Source organism: Myxocyprinus asiaticus, chromosome 9 (assembly GCF_019703515.2).
Source record: "Myxocyprinus asiaticus isolate MX2 ecotype Aquarium Trade chromosome 9, UBuf_Myxa_2, whole genome shotgun sequence".
Classification (NCBI taxonomy): Eukaryota; Metazoa; Chordata; class Actinopteri; order Cypriniformes; family Catostomidae; genus Myxocyprinus; species Myxocyprinus asiaticus.
The window spans coordinates 50,749,607-50,769,109 of NC_059352.1; the positions used below are offsets into that span (position 1 = coordinate 50,749,607).

General features: G+C 38.9%; 1 protein-coding gene across 1 annotated transcript in view; it reads left to right on the forward strand.

Annotated features, from left to right (window-relative positions):
* LOC127445899 (protein-glutamine gamma-glutamyltransferase 2-like) overlaps window positions 1–19,503 on the forward strand; it is a 32,542-nt gene that overhangs the window by 3,651 nt on the left and 9,388 nt on the right. The window contains exons 2-7 of the mRNA XM_051706374.1: window positions 3,926–4,105; window positions 16,855–17,073; window positions 17,243–17,361; window positions 18,394–18,522; window positions 18,651–18,831; window positions 19,273–19,408. Of these exons, the coding sequence (XP_051562334.1) occupies window positions 3,926–4,105; window positions 16,855–17,073; window positions 17,243–17,361; window positions 18,394–18,522; window positions 18,651–18,831; window positions 19,273–19,408 (964 nt within the window). The remainder of the gene's footprint in view (window positions 1–3,925; window positions 4,106–16,854; window positions 17,074–17,242; window positions 17,362–18,393; window positions 18,523–18,650; window positions 18,832–19,272; window positions 19,409–19,503) is intronic.

The following is a 19,503-nucleotide window of genomic DNA, read 5'->3' on the forward strand; positions in this document are numbered from 1 at the left end:
GCCTGAGAGTAATTATCTCACCGCAGGGTGGTTAGCTTACAACATACTAAAACGAAAATGTGTATCTGCATTCCCATGGTTCTCTACAAATATCTGTGGTTTAAACATCATCCTTTAGAGGAATAGTTCACCCAAAAATTTTTATTTTGTCATTATTTACTTACACTCATGCCGTTCCAAACCAGTATTCTATACATTTTACAGCAGAACACAAATTTTAAAAAGACATGTTGAAGAATCTTCATGCAGTTTTTTCCATGCAACAATAGTTCCTGCCTGATCTCATGAAAATTACGTAACTGTGGTGAGACGTTTGCAAAAATGTTTTTTAAGTGGTTCATTATACGTATCACTGGATTTCCGAGGTGAAACGTCCACTGTGTGGCGCTAAAAGTGAGTTAAATGTTCTTCCAAACAGATCTATCGAGTTTTAAATCAACAAAACTGTCCTCCCTACCCTAAACCTTAAACCTAAACCTAACCGATAGTGTCAGAAAAAGCAAATGTGAGATGAAAAACACAAATACATCAACACTTAACATCACAAGTGCAACACTATTTAATCACTCATGAACAAGCTTGTAAATGTAGTTGATTATGTAATGCGAACGGTAAAATAAATAATGTGCTATAGTAAAAGTGTTTAGATGTCATAAGATAGCATCGTGTGAGGAACAATGATAGTTTGCACATCAAACTGATGTACTGAGAGTAATTAGTGACAGATAACGTTTCTCAGTAAACTGCCCTTCAAAGGTGCATCTGTTCAACATAAACCACATGCTTCACATGTGCCATGCATTCTTTAGATTTTTTCATTATTATTATTATTTACAAGGCACTCCTATTGTAACAGCCATTCAAGTTATGCAGCTTTGAACTCTGTAACTAAAAATAAATATTTGTGTTGTAATTTAAGAAAGTAGAGAAACTTTTAAAAATAGTGAGATTAATGCTGTTGATACTTTACATCACTATGTGTATTGTGCAACACCATACAGTCACATTAGACTAAAACTTTTGTATAAAGATGCTTTTTCAGCATTTTCTGAACTTATTTGTTGTGTTTATTTAATTGTGTTCTCTTTTGGTGACTATCAGTGTAACCAAACACTTATTCTGACGAGTTTATCTGGAGAACAGCTGTGAAAGTAAGTTGCTTGGATGTGTAAGTCTTTGTTTCCAGGGTGTTTTCTTCTTAATCCCAACCATAAACCCAAAATCTCAGGCAAACACCACCTGCCTTGATTAAATGTCATGAGGCCAAACAGGACATGCTTTCTCTTGTTTTTAATGGTATGAATGGTATGTACAGATATGTTGGTCAGCAAGTTCAAACATATCACGTCCCCTTACCACATCCTCCACTGTTTTAGCAACAAATGCACTGAGTTATTAATAATAAAAATGTTATATCCTTTCTTATATGCTAAAATGAGAACATTCCTGACCCATGATTTATAAAAAAATATATATTAATTTTTATTTTTTCGATTATTTATCTTCTTTATCTTATTTATGTACACAGTACATTTTGGTTGGTTTATAAGTTTTTATATATATATATATATATTATCATTATTTTTTCCTTCACCTGTTCTTTTTGTCTTTATGACTTCATCTGTATATTTTGTACATCTTTTTGAAAATGTATATAGAACAAAAATCCACAGTTTTAGCACGTGCTGACTTTTCTGACAGACCCTTACCACACCCTCCACAGTATTAGCACGTTTTAGCACAATGTGTGGACTTTTCAGACAGTCCCTTACCCACCGTATGCAAAATTTCCAACTTATATCGACATTAAACTAGCAATCTGGAATGATTTCACCCTAACGACATCTGACCAGCTTAAATACAGGACAAATCGCGTCCCATATTGATTCGATACGGGATGCATCATTTCGTCTTTAAAAACGGGATGATCCCATATTTACGGGATGGGGGGCACCCCTACTCCAGACCAAAAAAAATGAGCCATTAAACTGAAACATTTAGGAGACAAATGGCTATTTTTAGTTTCTAAATTACAGAATTACAGAGATGCTCTGACCCAGTCGTCTGTCCATAATAACTTGGCCCTTGTCAAATTCACTCAGGTATTTACTCCTGCCCATTTCTCCTCCATTCAACACATTGACTACGAGAACTGATTGTTCGCTTACCATCTACCCAGATCTTGACATGTGGCCTTGTTAAGAGATAATATATATATATATATATATATATATATATATATATATATATATATATATATATATATATCACACACACACACACACTGTATTTATATCAGAAGCAGTTATTGTGCTTCCAAAAACCAATAACAACCAGGAAGAAAAAAATAAATAAAATAAAAACAAGCTTTGACACATAAAGCCCAAAATACACAAGGACTCTTATTTTGAAATGCATGTGCTCCCAGGTTCAAAATAGGCTCTCTTACAATCATTTACAATGTGTTACTTACAATAAAAAACACGGCAAAATGAAAATGTTCCAAATAAGCAGTAATTCAACAGTACAAACGCATGTTATAAATGTCCAGTAATCCGGTAGTCACTTGTGAACTCACTGATGGCTGATTCACTATATGAAAATGACTGATTCAGACTGTTAACCTTAGCTGCTAAGTACAAACCCGTTTGTTGTCTTAGAAACTTTTCGGCTGATTTGTTAAAATGACCCTGTTCAAAAGTTTTGTTAGTATGCAAATTGGGCAACTTAGTACCAACACAGTATCTATTTGTAAGGAAGTGTACAAGAATAATTCATTAAGACATGGTGAAGTCAGCATAAAACAATTTCTTCCATAATGTAATTAATTTCAGAGTGAAACATGATAATAAACAAGCAAAAGTGAAGGGCAACGACAAAACAAGATTGTGTACTTACCGTCTTTCATGAGGGAATGAACTACAATCCCATGAAGCTTTGTGAATGTCATAAATAAAAAATAATGGAAAGAAATAAAACTATTTATTTAAAGGTGTTGATTATAAGCATATAAACAATATACTTTTATACTATTGCAAATTATTCAGATATATACAAATATATAAGTAGTTCGAGAGTGTAAGGAGAGCGGCTTGATTGCGTCATTCATAACGTGTTGCTGCAGAGCACTTTTGGTGTGCTTTGTTCGCCATGAATTTCTGATAGGTGGATATTTCTCTTCAGGATCATGGGTAGTGCAGTTCTTCACCAGGAATATTTTTTTTATTATCTCCCCTTTTCTTCCCAATTGGAATGCCCAATTCCCAATGCGCTTCCCAATAAGTCCTCGTGGTGTCGTAGCGACTCGCCTCAATCTGGGTGGCGGAGGATGAATCTCAGTTGCCTCCGTGTCTGAGACGTCAATCCGCGCATCTTATCACGTAGCTTGTTGAGTGCATTACCATGGAGACAGCGCATGTGGAGGCCCACACTATTCTCCGCGGCATCCATGCACAACTCATCGCGCGCCACACCAAGAGGGAGAACCACATTATAGTGACCATGAGGAGGTTATCCCATGTGACTCTACCCTCCCTTGCAACCGGACCAATTTGTTCATTTAGGAGACCTGGATGGAGTCACTCAGCATGCCCTGGATATAAACTCGTGACTCCAGGGGTGGTAGTCAGCGTCAATACTCGCTGATCTACCCAGGTCCCTATTAAACATAATTTTTTTTAATGAAGTTGAAATAATATGGACTAATGCCTTCAACAGAAGCATATTCCATCAATTAACAACCTCAGATCCTACGGTAGGTTTATAAGTTATCGATATATATCAGTTGTCCTATAGAGTGAACCAGGAAAAGACCAGTAATGTTTATTATTAGTAAAGTAAATAGGGTCCATTCTTTCTCATTCTGTTCAGCAGTGGTACTCTGTCTGTGACACAAAATAATCTTTATTTTCTGTTCTTCTCACAGCTTTAGATATTGGCACCTGGGATCTGGCATGTCAGTTCAATAACACTGACCACCACACAGAGCTGAACGGCACCGATCGACTGATCGTGAGGAGAGGACAGCCCTTCACCATTAATCTGTATCTCAACTCTGGTTCTTACCTGCCGGGAGTCAGTCAACTTCAAATCATAGCAGAGACCGGTAATGCTGTGTGCTAATCAGAATCAGAATTAGAATGAGCTTTATTGTCAAGTGTCCTCACGTAGACAATACATTTTTTTTTTTTTTGGGTGATTAGAGAAACAAGCAAGTGCACACAGAACATTACAGTGAGACACAGAATATAAAACAAGGTAAGAGTATAAATAGACATACAAAAAACAGGACATATAACAGAATGGCATATGTACATGATATATGTACAAGGTAAGGATATGTACAGTTATTTAATTAAATATGAGTGAATTTACATATGTACATGACATATTTATACATTATTGCACTATGGGAGTCCTGAAGGCAGTTTAATTGTTCATGTGGTAAATGGCCTGAGGGTAAAAACTGTTCTTGTGCCTGGCTGTCCTGGCGCTGAGTGCTCTGTTGCGCCGGCCAAAGGGCAACAGTTCAAGAAGGTAGTGGGCAGGGTGTGTGGGGTCAAGAGTGATTCTACCTGCACTTTCCTTACTCTGGAGGGTTGGCAGGGCGGCACCAATAGCAGACATATCACCCTGTAGCTCAAGACCGGTTGCCCACTGAAGCTAAGCAGGGTTGAGCCTGACCAGTACCTGGATGGGGGACCTCCTGGGGAAAACTAAGGTTGCTAAGTGTGGGTCCTAATGCCCCAGTATAGTGATAGGGACACTATACTGTATAAAAGCACCATACTTCAGATGAGATGTTAAACCGAGTTCCTGACTCTCTGTGGTCATTAAAAGTCCCAGGGCACTTTTCGTAAAGAGTAGGGATGTAACCCCGTTGTCCTGTCCAAATTCCCCCCATTGGCCAATCATGGCCTCCTAATAATCCCCATCCATTAATTGTCTCTGTAAATCTATCTCTCCTCTTCACCAATAGCTGGTGTGTTGTGAGCGTACTGGTGCACTATGGCTGCCGTCGCATCATCCAGGTGGATGCTGCACACTGGTGGTGGTTGAGGAGAGTCCCCTGTTCACTGTGTAAAGCGCTTTGAGTGTAGTGTCAGAAAAAGCGCTATATAAATGGAACATTCAATATTCATCTCAGCAGTCCTGACTGCATGTTGTAGTTTCCTTCTGTCTGATTTGGTGGCTGAACCAAACCAGACAGTTATAGATGTACACAGGACAGACTGAATGATGGCTGAGTATGACTGAGTCATCAGCTCCAGTGGCAGGTTGAACTTCCTCAGCTGGCAAAGGAAGTACAACCTCTGCTGAGCCTTCTTCACAATGAGGTCTATGTGGGTGTCCCACTTCAGGTCCTGATAGATGGTAGAGCCCAGGAACCTGAATGTCTCCACTGCTGCCACAGTGCTGTTCAGGATGGTGGTGGGGGTGGGGGGGGGAGTGCGGGGGAATTTCTCCTGAAGTCCACTATCATCTCCACTGTTTTAAACTTATTCAGTTCAAGGTTGTTGTGACCGCACCAGACAGCCAGCTGTTCAACCTCCCATCTGTATGCAGACTCATCACCATCGCGAATGAGGCCAGGGAGAAGAGCAGTGGAGAGAGAATGCATCCCTGAGGAGCACCAGTGCTAATAGTGAGGGTCCCGGATGTGATTTTCCCCAGTCTTACTAGCTGCTGCCTATCTGTTAGAAAGCTGTTGATCCACCAACAGATTGTGGTTGGCATGGAGAGCTGGGTCAGTTTGGTTGAGAGAAGATCAGGCATGATGATATTGAAGGCTGAACTGAAGTCCACAAATTGTATCCTTGAATAAGTCCCAGGTCTGTCGAGGTGTTGCAGGATATAATGCAGTCCCATGTTGACAGCATCATCCACAGACCTGTTTGCTTGGTAAGCAAATAGAAGGGGGTCTAGCAGGGGTCCAGTGATGTCCTTCAGGTAGGCCAAAACCAGTCTCTCAAATGGCTTCATGACCACAGATGTGAGAGTGACAATTCTGTAGTCATTAAGTCCTGTGATTTTGGGTTTTTCGGGGACTTCACAATGCTCCAGTGATCTATTGAGGATCTGTGTGAAGATGGGGGCCAGTTGGTCAGCGCAGACTTTCAGACAGGCATGTGAGACACCTTCTGGGCCTGAATCTTTTCTAGTCTTTTGTTTCTGGAAGACCCGGCACATATCCTCCTCACATACCATAAGTGCAGGTTGAGTAGCAGGAGGGGGAGTGTGAAGTGAAGATCAGAGTGGGAAATGGCTGTGAGACTGGGCTTTTCAAACCTGCAATAAAACACATTCAATTCATCAGCCATTTATTGATTCTCTACAGAATGAGGGGGAGGTATCTTATACTTGGTTATGCTTTTCAGACTGTTCCACATAAATGCAGGATTGTTGGCTGAAAACTGTTTTTTCAGCTTTTCAGAGTAGCTTCTTTTAGCCACACATAATTTCCTTAGTCAGTGTGTTTCTGGCCTGGTTGTACAATATTTTATCCCCACTTCTGTAAGCATCCTCTTTTTATGACGAAGCTGCCTGAGTTTTCCTGTAAACCATGGTTTATCTTTATTGAATGATAAAAATGTCCTAGTAGGGATGCACATATCCTCACAGAAGCTGATATATGATGTCCAGGTCTGTGGCTGCAGCTTCAAAAACACTCCAATCAGTGCAGTCAAAGCAGGCTTGTAGTTTCAGCTCTGCTTCATTGGTCCATCTCTTTACAGTCCTTACTACAGGCTTAGTTGATTTTATTTTCTGCTTGTAGGTCGGGAGAAGACGAACCAGACAGTGATCAGAGAGTCCTAAAGCTGCATGTAGGACAGAGCGATATGCATCCTTTACAGTGGTGTAGCAGTGGTCCAGTATATTTCTGTCTCTGGTGGGGCATGTGATGTGTTGCTAGTATTTTGGCAGTTCACTGGTGAGGTTAGCTTTATTAAAATCTCCCAGAATAATGATAAGTGAGTCAGGGTATTGTTGTTCTGTGTCTGTGATCTGATCAGCCAGCTGTTGCAGAGCTGCACTCACACACGCTTGTGGAGGAATATAAACACTCACCAGAATAAACGAGGAAAACTCCCGTGGCGAGTAGAAAGGCTTAAAGTTGATGAAGAGCACTTATAAATTAGGACAGCACATCTTCTTCAACGCTGTTACATCTGTACACCAACCTTCGTTGATGTAAAAGCATTTTCCACCATCTCTCGTTTTCCCTGATGATTCCACAACGCGATCCGCTCTGAACAGCCGGAAGCCCGGCAGATGTAGCATGCTGTCCGGGATGGCTTCATTCAGCCAGGTTTCCATGAAACACAGAGCAGCGGAGTTAGAAAGCGATGATGACTAATGTGTTTTGCGTCATTATCTGGTAATTTATTAGGCCAATAGCTCAATTAAAGGTGCATTACAAAGTACAGGTAAGATAGGAAGAAAGTAAATAAGTTTGAAATGCTTGAAATTAAAAGCACACAGAAAATGTTGCTATTACCCGACTGATAGATATCAGTGAAATAAGTGTCGTGAGTAATCTCACCTCTCTCTGACAGCATTATATTTTGTAAACAGCATAAAAAGGATGCAGGATGCTATTATTTAGCCAATCAGAAACGCTTTTCACCTCCTTGTTATTTAGAGCATTCATGTCTTTGGAGGGATGGGGTTTATCAATCATCAAATTATCAAAATGGATAATATCACTTTCTTTAATCTTACCTGAAAAAGACAGAAAAATTAAATCTCCTTTAACCCCGCTGCATGACTTCTGTGTGCATTTTCCATTTCATTTTTTGATTTGTAATTAGTAGCACCTAATAAACAAGCAAAATAAAAACAAAAACATAAAACTAGTGCAAATAGTTTTCCTAAACATTGATGTACTCATATGTGGACAGCAGGACTAAGTTGTGAAATTTTAAGAAATACCAAGCTATAGAAAGTCAGATTTTGTTCATCAAATATTTTCCTAGTTACTATATGTCCAGGAGGGTTGGTTATTCATGTTTTTGAGATGTTATAGACATTACAGCTGATTTTCTGGAAAGATGAATACATACAGTAATTCTGATTTAAAGTAATGTCCAGCATCATCAAATCACTGCCAATCGTGTTAAAATAAAATGTAGCATTATAAAATTCTGAATCTATGTACTGATTATCATTGTCCCATGTCTGCCAAACATGTTGAGTGATCCAAACATCATCTGCAGCCTGAAACTGAACTTTTGATCAGATTTTAGGAGTGAATGCACTTAACTGCATAGAGAGCTATAGGATGCTCCCTTGCTCCCTATTTAGTGAATGACTTAACCTCCAGTGTACTGTCTCTCTGCACTGGTCTCAGAACAGTTTAGAAATGCACCTTATTTTCATCCTAACTCCATATAAAGCCTCTGAAAGACACATTTTCCAGCTTTTGGATGAACCCATTGATTCTCAATATGAAAATGCACAGTAAATAGGAATGCATTTACTAATGGTATTGTACAGTGTTAACAAACAAAAATATAACACATTTTATATTAAAATGAAGCGAAATCACCCACAGATTTGTTACTGTGAAAAGTTTTTGGATCGTCTGTCAGAAAACCGCTCCACAGCACTCATCCGAGTACTTTTATCAGCGCGCCAAAGCGCGAAAAATGAACGAAATATTTAAAGCAGCATATCAAACGAAACTAGAGACACGACTCTTTACTACCAAACAGGTTTCAGGGAACAAATGTGAATAGGTTTCGTACCAGGGGCATTTTTGTTGGCACTGCGCCCATAGAAGCAGTTCACAGAAATCGATGCTATGGTGTTTGGTCACGTGTCTCTAGAAGTTTAACCCTTAAATGAACAGTATGCAATGTGTTTAAATGAATTTAAATGATCCGTTGCGTATAGTTAATCCAAAATAACGAGTCCTCGCATGAGGCCGCAGGGTTGCATGAGGCTAAAACAATTCAATATTTGACTATTATTTATGATTAATAAATATGTATTTTTTTCTATTTAGAAATAAATTACCAGATAATGACGCAAAACACATTAGTCATCATCGCTTTCTAACTCCGCTGCTCTGTGTTTCATGGAAACCTGGCTGAATGAAGCCATCCCGGACAGCATGCTACATCTGCCGGGCTTCCAGCTGTTCAGAGCGGATCGCGTTGTGGAATCATCATAGAAGAATTATTAAATAAAAAGAAAATGTAAGCATTTTTTAACTTTGTCCACACCAATACATTTTAGTTTGAAAACACATCTTTTCCTCTACTATTAAACCTTCCATCCACACAGAGAGGGTGTTTTTGACAGGAAAAATTGAGCTTTTCGAAAATGCTGTCCCAAGTGGATACATTTGAAAATGCCGTCATCGCGTTGTAGTGTGGACGGGGAAAACGGAGATGGCTGAAAATGATGATGTATTTGTTGTCATGTGATGCAGTCAGTGATCCGTTCAATCCAAAACAATCAAGATGACGGCTCATGTTGTAGCGGCTTTGTGCCTTATATACCCCCCCCCCCACCCCACCCCCCCCCACCCTCCCAGAGGTAATGGGGTAGAAATATTTATATAAAAATAAAAGTCCTTTACATAGCACATAAATGGACAAGTCATATATATCAAATGAAAGCTCTCACACTCAGGGATGTGACATTTTGTTGCCCTAATACCACAGTTTGAAAGATTTTTAAAAGAATCATAAAGTGAAATATGATTTCTGTAAGTTATCAAATACAAACGTCTCTTTTGTGCTCTGATAACTACTGCTGTAAGCCCCAAATAGCTACAGACTTTACTATATGCTTTTACCTTAGGCAGTTCTCTAAAAAATGAGCCACTGTTTACTTTCTGTGAGTTTGCTTGTATGAATAATCAGATAGGAAAGTGTCTGCTCAGTCTCAGATAACACCACTGTCAAGACAACAAGACCAAGACTTTTGGCTTGTTTAATGGAATTTATGAAGTTAGATCACAGATGTTGAGCCCTTGAAAGTTTTTAGTAGTGTTGCCAAAAACTATTTAGATACAAAAACATATTGAGCCATATGTAGAGACCAGAATTTAAAAGAAACTTAAAGGTTGGATTCTTCTGATTTGAGGTAGTAAGCAACCGCATAGCATCGTTCAAGAAAACACACATTCATGCAGTGGAACTGACACTTTTGTTTGATTTATGATGTTATAATAATGGGAAATGTAATCTTTTCCTTTTTTGTAAGTACATCTAGTAGTACATATTTCATAGCTCTGGAGCAAGTCGAAAGGAGTGGCTCTCTGGAATGCTTCCAAGTCTGAGTGCACAGAATTCCAGTGTGTTCCTTGACCTTTGATAGCAGGGTCAATGACTCAATGAGATCTGACAGTCCCGGAGATTCACAGACTGAACAGTGGACACATTCCGGAATAGTTTAGAATAAAAGCAGAGGGAAATTTTTGTGCAAACATTTGGCTTGTATTTACTGAGATGTTCTCATGTTCTATGTGTTATATCTGGAATAATGTGTAATTTGTGACACTCTTAGGGCCTATTTACACCAAGTGCAAATTATTACGTGTGCAGCCTAATATTGTGTATGTCACCCTCGTGCCACCAAAACAGCGCCAACCCGCATCTCAGAATAGCATTCAGAGATGATATTCTTCTCAGCACAATTGTACAGAGCGGTTATCTGAGTTACCGTAGACTTTGTCAGTTCAAACCAGTCTGGCCATTCTCTGTTGATCTCTCTCATCAACAAGACGTTTCCATATGCATAACTGCCGCTCACTGGATGTTTTTTTGTTTTTGTCACCAGAGTAAATTCTAGAGACTGTTGTGTGTGAAAATCCCAGGAGATCAGCAGTTACAGAAATACTCAAACCAGCCCGTCTGGCACCAACAATCATCCATGTGATTATCTACTCAGCCAATCGTGTGGCAGCAGTGCAGTGCATAAAATCATGCAGATATGGGTCAGGAGCTTCAGTTAATGTTCACATCAACAATCAGAATGGGGAAAAAATGTGATCTCAATGATTTGGACCGTGGCATGATTGTTGGTGCCAGATTGGCTGGTTTGAGTGTTTCTGTAACTGCTGATCTCTGAATCATGACACTGAATCACTGCGTGTGTTGTGGTGTGTGCATCAGTGTAATAACTCCGGGCAGACACATCACAAGGCTCTTCCAACAAGTGTTTATGCTGGTTTACGCTTTATTTATGGTAAATGTGTTAATCGTGATTAAGAAAAATTAGTGTGGTAACTTTTTTAATCGCATTCGTTAACCCATTAATTTTGACAGCTCTTATATACTGTATATATATATATATATATTCTGCTAGCACTTTTACAACCTTTAATGTATGCTGATTCAAATAAAAATAGTGTATAGTTATTTTATTTTACTGTAATACAGTAATGACAATCTAATGAGATTCACCATTGAGACATTTAGAATTAAAATGTCTGTATGCATTACAATAAAGTGAATTTGGGGGAAATAATCTTAAGGTCTTCATTTTTGTTATGCAAAATATATATTTTCTTCACATTTCTTTTGTAATTAACATTTTTATTGATTCAAAAAGAAAGCACAACAGAGAAAAACACAACATATATACACCGAATCAACATTTAACTTTTAACACTCATTAATATCCCTCCCCAAACACCAACCCCACCCTACCCCAAAGAAAACCCCTGTGGTCACATAAAATAATACACACACACAACGAATAAAATAAATAATAAAAATAAATATAAAATAAAATATATAATAAACATACATAATTAAACTAAACATCTCCCTCCTCATCCTCCAAAACTGCCAAATACCTACCCCACTTCCTGAAAAATAAGTCCTCCCGCCCCAGCCTTCCATCTATCATCCTCTCATAAGCCGCCACCCTCCCCATCTCCGCACACCACTCTGGAAATGGTGGCGCTCCATTTGACTTCCATCCCCTTAAAATAATTTGTCTACCGATCATCACGCTAGTCAGAACCCAATTTTTATATATTTGTCACCCGAATTTATAACTTCCCCATCGCCCAAAATGCAAAGTCTGGGGCAAAGTAAAATTTGAGTGTCCAGAATGTCACGCAAATAATTCTGAATCTTTAACCAAAAATCTTGGATCTTAACGCATCCCCAAAAAACATGGGCTATGTCTCCAACTTCTGATTGGCATTGCCAGCATGTGGGTGTGTCTTTAAGACCAAGCCTGTATAATCTAGAGGGGGTCCAATAAAATCTTTGTAAAATCTTAAATTACATAAAAGCGAACCCTTGCATCTCTAGATACAGACTTGACATTTTTCAGAATCTTAGTCCACACTCCCTCCTCCAATACCAATTTCAAATCTTTCTCCCATAATTTCTCAATAGAAGTTAAAACTCCATCCCCCATACTCTGAATTAACAGGGAGTAGTACACTGATGCCTCATGACCTTTTTCAAAAGCCACAATCACCTCTCCCAAAGCATCTGCCTCCTCAGGGGGGTGTGTGCTACTCCCAAAAATAGTACAAAGCAGGTGGCGCAATTGTAAATACCTATAAAACTGAGGTCTGGGGATCCCAAAATGTTGGACCAAGTTTTCAAACGATCTCAACACACCACTTTCATATAGGTCACCGAGTGTAGCAACCCCCCTCAAAATCCACTCTGGCCAGCAGAAAGGGGACTTGCCAATACACAATCTTGGGTTCTGCCATATGCTCGAGGCAACATTTAAATACGTGTCCAATTTAAACAATCTGGACACTTTAGTCCATACCGAGTGTAAATGCGAAATAACGGGGTGTAACTTTTCCAATTAGTTTGATAGAGATGCTTTGTAACGGCGAAATAGGGACAAGAACTGTCTGTTCAATAACAAACCAGGGAGGGGCTCTCTCAGGTGGAAGTGACCAATGAGCCAAATGTCTGAGACTGAACACATAGTAATAAAACAAAATCTTGGGTAGTCCTAGCCCACCTTTGTCAATCGGCCTATGTACTGTAACTTATTAAAATGCAATCTGGGACATTTACCATTCCAAATGAAGGACTTCGCTATGCTATCGAATTGCTTGAAATAAGAGAGGGGGACATCTACAGGTAGGAACTGTAGCAGGTAGTTACATTTTGGAATACAATTCATTTTAATAACATTAACCTTCCCAATCATCGATAAATGTAATGAAGCCCACCTGCCCACATCGCTCGAAAACCTTTTTATTAAAGGGTCAAAATTAACTAACTAAATCAGACAAATTTGCTGGGAATAAAATCCCCAAATACTTAATGCCCTGTTTGGGCCACTGGAAGGCGCCCGGCTGGAAAGCCGTTACTGGACAGTATGCTGTAGAGCCAAAGCTTCGGATTTAGACCAATTAACTTTGTATCCTGAGAACTTAGAAAAGGAATTAATAATTCTGTTGAGGCAAGGCATAGATCTAGTAGGTTCAGTGACAAATAATAAAATATCATCTGCGTAAAGCAGAAGTTTATGCGCCACACCTCCCGCCACCACCCCTGGAAAATCATCCTCCTTTCTTATCGCGGCTGCTAATGGTTCCAGGGCAAGACAGAACAATAAAGGGGAAAGAGGGCAACCCTGCCGAGTTCCCCTATCCAAAGCAAAATAATCTGAAATTAATCCAAAATGGATTAAATTCCTTATTTTCCTCAAAATTCTACAAACAATACCCCATAATGACAATGTGAAAGAAGTTTGTTTGAAATCTTTGCAAATTTATTAAAAATAAAAAACGAAAAAAATCACATGATCAAGGACTGAGTCCATCAAAAGATTAAAGTCTCCTCCCAATATTATATCATGAGGGGTGCCAGCAGTTTGCAACATCCCTTCAAGATCTATAAAAAAGCCTTGATCATCAGCGTTAGGTGCGTAAATATTAGCCAAAATCAACCTTTGCCCTTGAATTTCAACACAATGCACAATAATGACTCTTCCTAATTTATCTTTAGTCTGTTTGAGACATTTGAATTGTGGATGTTTATTAATCAATATAATGATTCCCTTGCTCTTAATTGAGCCAGCACTAAAAAAAACATGTCCACCCCATATCTTCCCAAATTTTTCAGCTTCCTGCAGGTAGAGATGTGTTTCTTGAAGAAACACTATATCATATTTCTTACATTTAAGAAAAGTAATACCTTCCTTCTTTTTATGGGGTGCCCCAACCCATTTACTTTCCATGTGGAGAGAGATAGTACACTCATATTAACACTTGACATATTGATATAATAAAAAAAAAAAAATTGTGTATGAAAAACAAAATTATACAGACCACATTCCCCATTAGTGAAACAATCAACACCCGAACAAAACAAACAGAAAAAAGAAAAGCGCGCACATTAACCCCGCGCACAAAAGCGCCAACCGGCGACACTCCCTTTAAACTCAAAAGGTCCATGAACGCCCACGAGCCTCCATGACAACTTTGCATCGGATTGCTCAATTTTGCCTCACAAATTACATAACAGAAAATACTTTGTCAAATAAACCCAGCAAATAGGAAGAATGAACACAAAGAATGTGTACATTCATTCACAGAACTGTCTCAAAGGTGTGATCTTCCACAAAACAAATTCCAGCTGATATAAAACCGATCAGATTCCTCAGACAGACAAACGAATGTTCAGTGAGTCAGCTGTTATGAGTTCAGCGGATGACGTAATTGTTCCAATGTCTCGTAAAATAAACTAAAAACAAACTACAGCCAGCAGGAGGAATAAGCACGAAGAACGAACAGATTAATCCACAGCTGTTCCAAAGGAGTGTTATTCAATAGAACAAGCTCCAGCCGCTAGGCGGAACCAATACAAAAAGAAACAAAACCGGCATCCCGGTTCCCCGGATGGTCGAGTCAATTCACTCTGAGGCTGTATAAACATATATACCATGACTTACTCAATCCGTCAACTTTATAAAAGACATCCTTTGTGTGAGCATGTAGATATTTTGCGGTCATCCGTAGTGTCCACTCTCAAACTGTCCGGGAACTTCAATGCAAAAGTTTCTTCAAGGAAAAGTGTTACTCACAAAACAAGCTCCAGCCACTAGGTGGAGCCAACGCAAAAAACCCAAAATGTCGCCCAGCTTCCTCAAGAGTAAGTACAGCGAGTCAAACCCACTCACATGAGAAACATCCAATGGTTTACTCATCCATTGATTCAATAAAAGACATTGCTTGACTGGGACATGTAAATACTTTGTGACCGTCTTTCGTTTCTATTCTCAGTTTGGCAGGAAACATCAGAGCAAACGAGATCTTTTTCTGATGTAAGAGTTTCTTACATTCCTTGAACCGATCGCGTTTCTCTCTTGTTGAACTCGCAAAGTCTGGGAACAAGAAAATATTATGGTTCTTCCAAGAAAGCTTCCCTTTGCTCCTCGCCTGGTGCAACACAAGATCGTTAACGGATGATCTCAGAAATCTGTCCAGAATCGATCTGGGCCTGTCTCCCTCAGCAGATCCGTGAGCTGGGACTCTATGAGCTCGCTCGATTTCCAGCTTGTGGCCTGTTATGTCGAGCAGACTCGGGAAAAACTCGTCTAGGAATTTCACCATATCTCTGCCCTCCTCATGCTCCGGAATTCCAACAATTCGAACGTTATTCCTGCGGTTTCTATTCTCAAGATCTTCAAGCTTTTCAAGGAGATGTTCCAGATCAACTTTGGTCGCGGGTGGATTAGCGGTTAATTCCCTCTCCGAAGATTCCAGAAAATCGATTCGTTTTTCAACATCAGTCACTCTTGTACCTAACTCAGAGAATTTTATTTCCATCGCCGTAATCGATCAACGTATTACAGCGAGATCCTCCAAGTCAGCAAGAACCTTCGTCAACATCACCGACATGTTGGACAACTGACGCTGGATCTCCTCTCCCGCCGCGCCATCTAAATCGAGTCAGCGGTCTGTAGGCCTGTCGGGGCTTTCATCCTGAACACGTAAGTGTCTTTTAATGTCTCCAGAGCCTGAGGATATTGACTTCTTTGCCATGTTTTGCAACAAAGGACAAATGTGTAACTGGGTATTTCAAAATTTACCAGATTATAACATGAAAATAATCGAAAATTCAGCAAAGTGCGCAGAGCTCGTCGCTCACACGTCTCCTCCTTGCATGGCGTCACGTGACCTCTTCACACTTCTTAATTTAGTAAATTTTCTTTCATTTGATTTTGGGGTGAAAAGTGACCTGGCTGAGATTCACCCAAATGTGTCCGCTAAATGACTATTTGCTGAAAGCCGGGTGTTCTAGATAAGTGGTTTTCAACCTTTACAGACCCAGTACCCCAATATAAAAAGCTAGATTTCTCTGTAACACTTTGTAATATCTTTCATTAATAACATTAACAAACATTACTTTATTACATTCTATAATGTTAAATAGATCATCTAGAGATAAATGTTGAAATATAAAGAATATTTGTATATTTTTAAACTAACTCTTTTATGTTTTATACATCTGTCCACGGCCCCTGGAAACCCTGGTTCTAGACTGAAGAAGATATGTGTTATTGTAATAACAGTAAAAAAAAATGTTTTAGGTAAATTAGTCAAAAATAATCCACTTCAAATTACTAATTGAGTTTATACAATTGTAATAAGATTACTTTACTGATTACTTTGTCGAAAAGTAGTAATTTCTTTATTTAAAGTTGCTTTAATAAAAATAAAAAAATCTCCAGTTTTGCTCACTGAATTCAAAATAATGTCCATATTTTCTATTCGCACACAAGTCATACACTCAGCAAGGCATATTTCTCCCTTACAATGACTCATTAAAGGCTTTGCTTTTTTATGTACTTATTTCAACATCTAATTAGGAGTTGACGCTGTAATAAAGTGTGATTCTCTGATAGGCCCTCAGCCTGCAATGCAATACGGCACCAGGGCCGTGTTTAGCCTCAGCGATGAGATCGACAGCACGTGTTGGAGTGCTGCAGTGACCAGTCCACCTGGGGACACCATTTGCCTTTCTGTCTGCCCTGCCCCTGATGCTCCCATTGGCCGATATGTCCTAACTTTAGATGGCTGTGTCCAGTTTGATTTCATACTGCTGTTCAACCCGTGGTGTCCAAGTAAGTACAAGCACATGTGTTTGGGTGGACCACATCTTAAGGTCACAGACCCATGGAAATCCTGTTCTCCTCCCTGCATGATTGGAAAATATTGTTTAATTGCAACTTGACAGATGGATAAAACTGTGTTATGGTTCATACACACTCAGCCTATAAAAATGACTTACAGGAGATGTGGTGTACATGGACAGCGAAGATAAACTGGTGGAGTATGTTTTGGCTCAGGATGGGATCATCTTCAGGGGCGATGCTGATTATCCCGTCCCGTTGGCCTGGGATTTTGGACAGGTACCAATAAATACGCAAGAACAAATGCAGGTGTTCCTGTGTAAGATAATGATCTAGTAGCATATGGTGATGTCACCCTGTAACAACTCAGCTCAAAACAACTTCTTAATGCATAGCAGCAAAGACACAAATGAGGGTGCTTTATAAGAATGAACATAGAATCAAAGTTTGGTGAGAAACTGAAGCCTGTTTTGTACCATTAAGATTTTTTGCATTGTGACATTATTTCCATGACAATTAAGCATTCATGATACTTAATATGTAATTATTTTTTCTGCATTTTGCATTGTAATAATAAGAATTGGCATGCTTAAAGGAATATTCTGGGTTCAATACAAGTTATGCTCAATCGACAGCATTTGTGGCATAATTACCACAAACATTTATTTTGACTGAACCCTCCTTTTCTTAAAAAAAAAAAAAAAAAAAGCAAAAATCTGGGTTACAGTGAGGCTGGGTTACCCGCAGGCGGGTCCAAAGGGGGGCGCCATATCGCGAAAAAAGTTTTCGCTTAAAACGTTAAAGTCTCCGTATACATAAGTGAGGCATATGAGATATCGTTTGAAAGTTTAGAATCATTTCTGCATTCATGTTACATAAAATAACAAAATAAGGCCTCAAAACATCTGTGTCCCAAATTAGCGCCCCCTAGAGATAATGGGGTAGAAAAATTTCTATGAAAGTTTCTGGAAAATCCTCCATTGAAAGGATGATGAGGGATGAGTTGATTTGAAAAAATTTTTTTATGGTATTTAGATCCCTCACTTATAATTGCAGACTTTGGTATCCTGGTAAATCTGAGCACAGTTTGATACATTGTTGAGATCTCTTGTGAGATACATGTGAGATTGCAAGTGAGGGTCTTTTTCTCAGGAGAAACATCTGAGCACTTCAGCAAAAGCATAATTTTTTCTTTCCTATTTTTATTTCTGAATAAAATTGTAATTCATTGTAACAGTTGTAAACACTACATATCGATAGTAGAGCAATGTGTTATTTGCAAATGCATCTCTTTTGTGTTATGTCCTGCAGTTTGAGGAAGGCATCCTGGATGCTTGTTTGAGAATCCTGGACATGAACCCTAAACACCAGAGAAACCCGGGGAAAGACTGCTCTGGACGTAGAAATGTCATTTATGTCACTCGAGTTCTCAGTGCGATGGTAAGAGTCAGACATTAGCGTCATTCAAAGGATTTTAATTAGTGCTGTTGTGATCGGATCACCTGAGACAGATTTAAATACCAGGTGTAAATGGGGCCTGCAACTCATTTACTTTATTCCCAATCCAGATAAACAGTAATGACAGAGATTCTGGCGTACTGGAGGGCTGCTGGAAAGAGTCATTTGAAGGTGGAATGAGCCCCATGTCCTGGAGGGGGAGCGTTGAGATTCTGAGGACGTGGAACAGCACTTCCTGTTTGCCCGTGCGCTACGGCCAGTGCTGGGTGTTTGCAGCTGTTGCCTGCACGGGTATTATATGATTCTCATTTATTCAGACTGTAAAAAATATGTATTTTCTTGTAGAAGGTATTACAGTAGATCAGTGGTTCTCAACTGGTTTTGCTTCAGGATCCAGATTTTTAACTGGACGTCAAGTGGTGACCCAAAACAGTACAAAAATACAAAAGTAAAAAAAAAAAAGTCAAACATTGGGTAACACTTTCTATGAAGCCCATATTTATAATGCATTATAATGCATTCATAATGTCTCATAATATGTCTTATAATATGTTATAACTTCTCATAAATAATTGTAACTACAGTTATAATACTTTATAAATAATACATAACTTATTTAACTTTTAACATTTAAATTGAAAGATGAATGTAGCTACTATAAACTATTTAAAAAGTTGAAATAGTATTTTCTTTGTGTACTCACACTAAGCATGTTTTTTTGTTTGTTGTCAGTGTCTCGAGCTCTTGGGATTCCATGCCGGGTGGTAACAAACTACTTTTCAGCCCACGATACAAACAGCAACCTTGTGATCGAACGTTACATCAATGAAAGAGGTGAAACAGAGAGTGTCAGCAGAGATATGATATGGTATGAAAAATGACTTCTTTTAAAAACTTTTTATACATTAATACATGAGGAAAGTGATTTGTCAGTGAAATTATGTTAAATTCTATTCTATTATT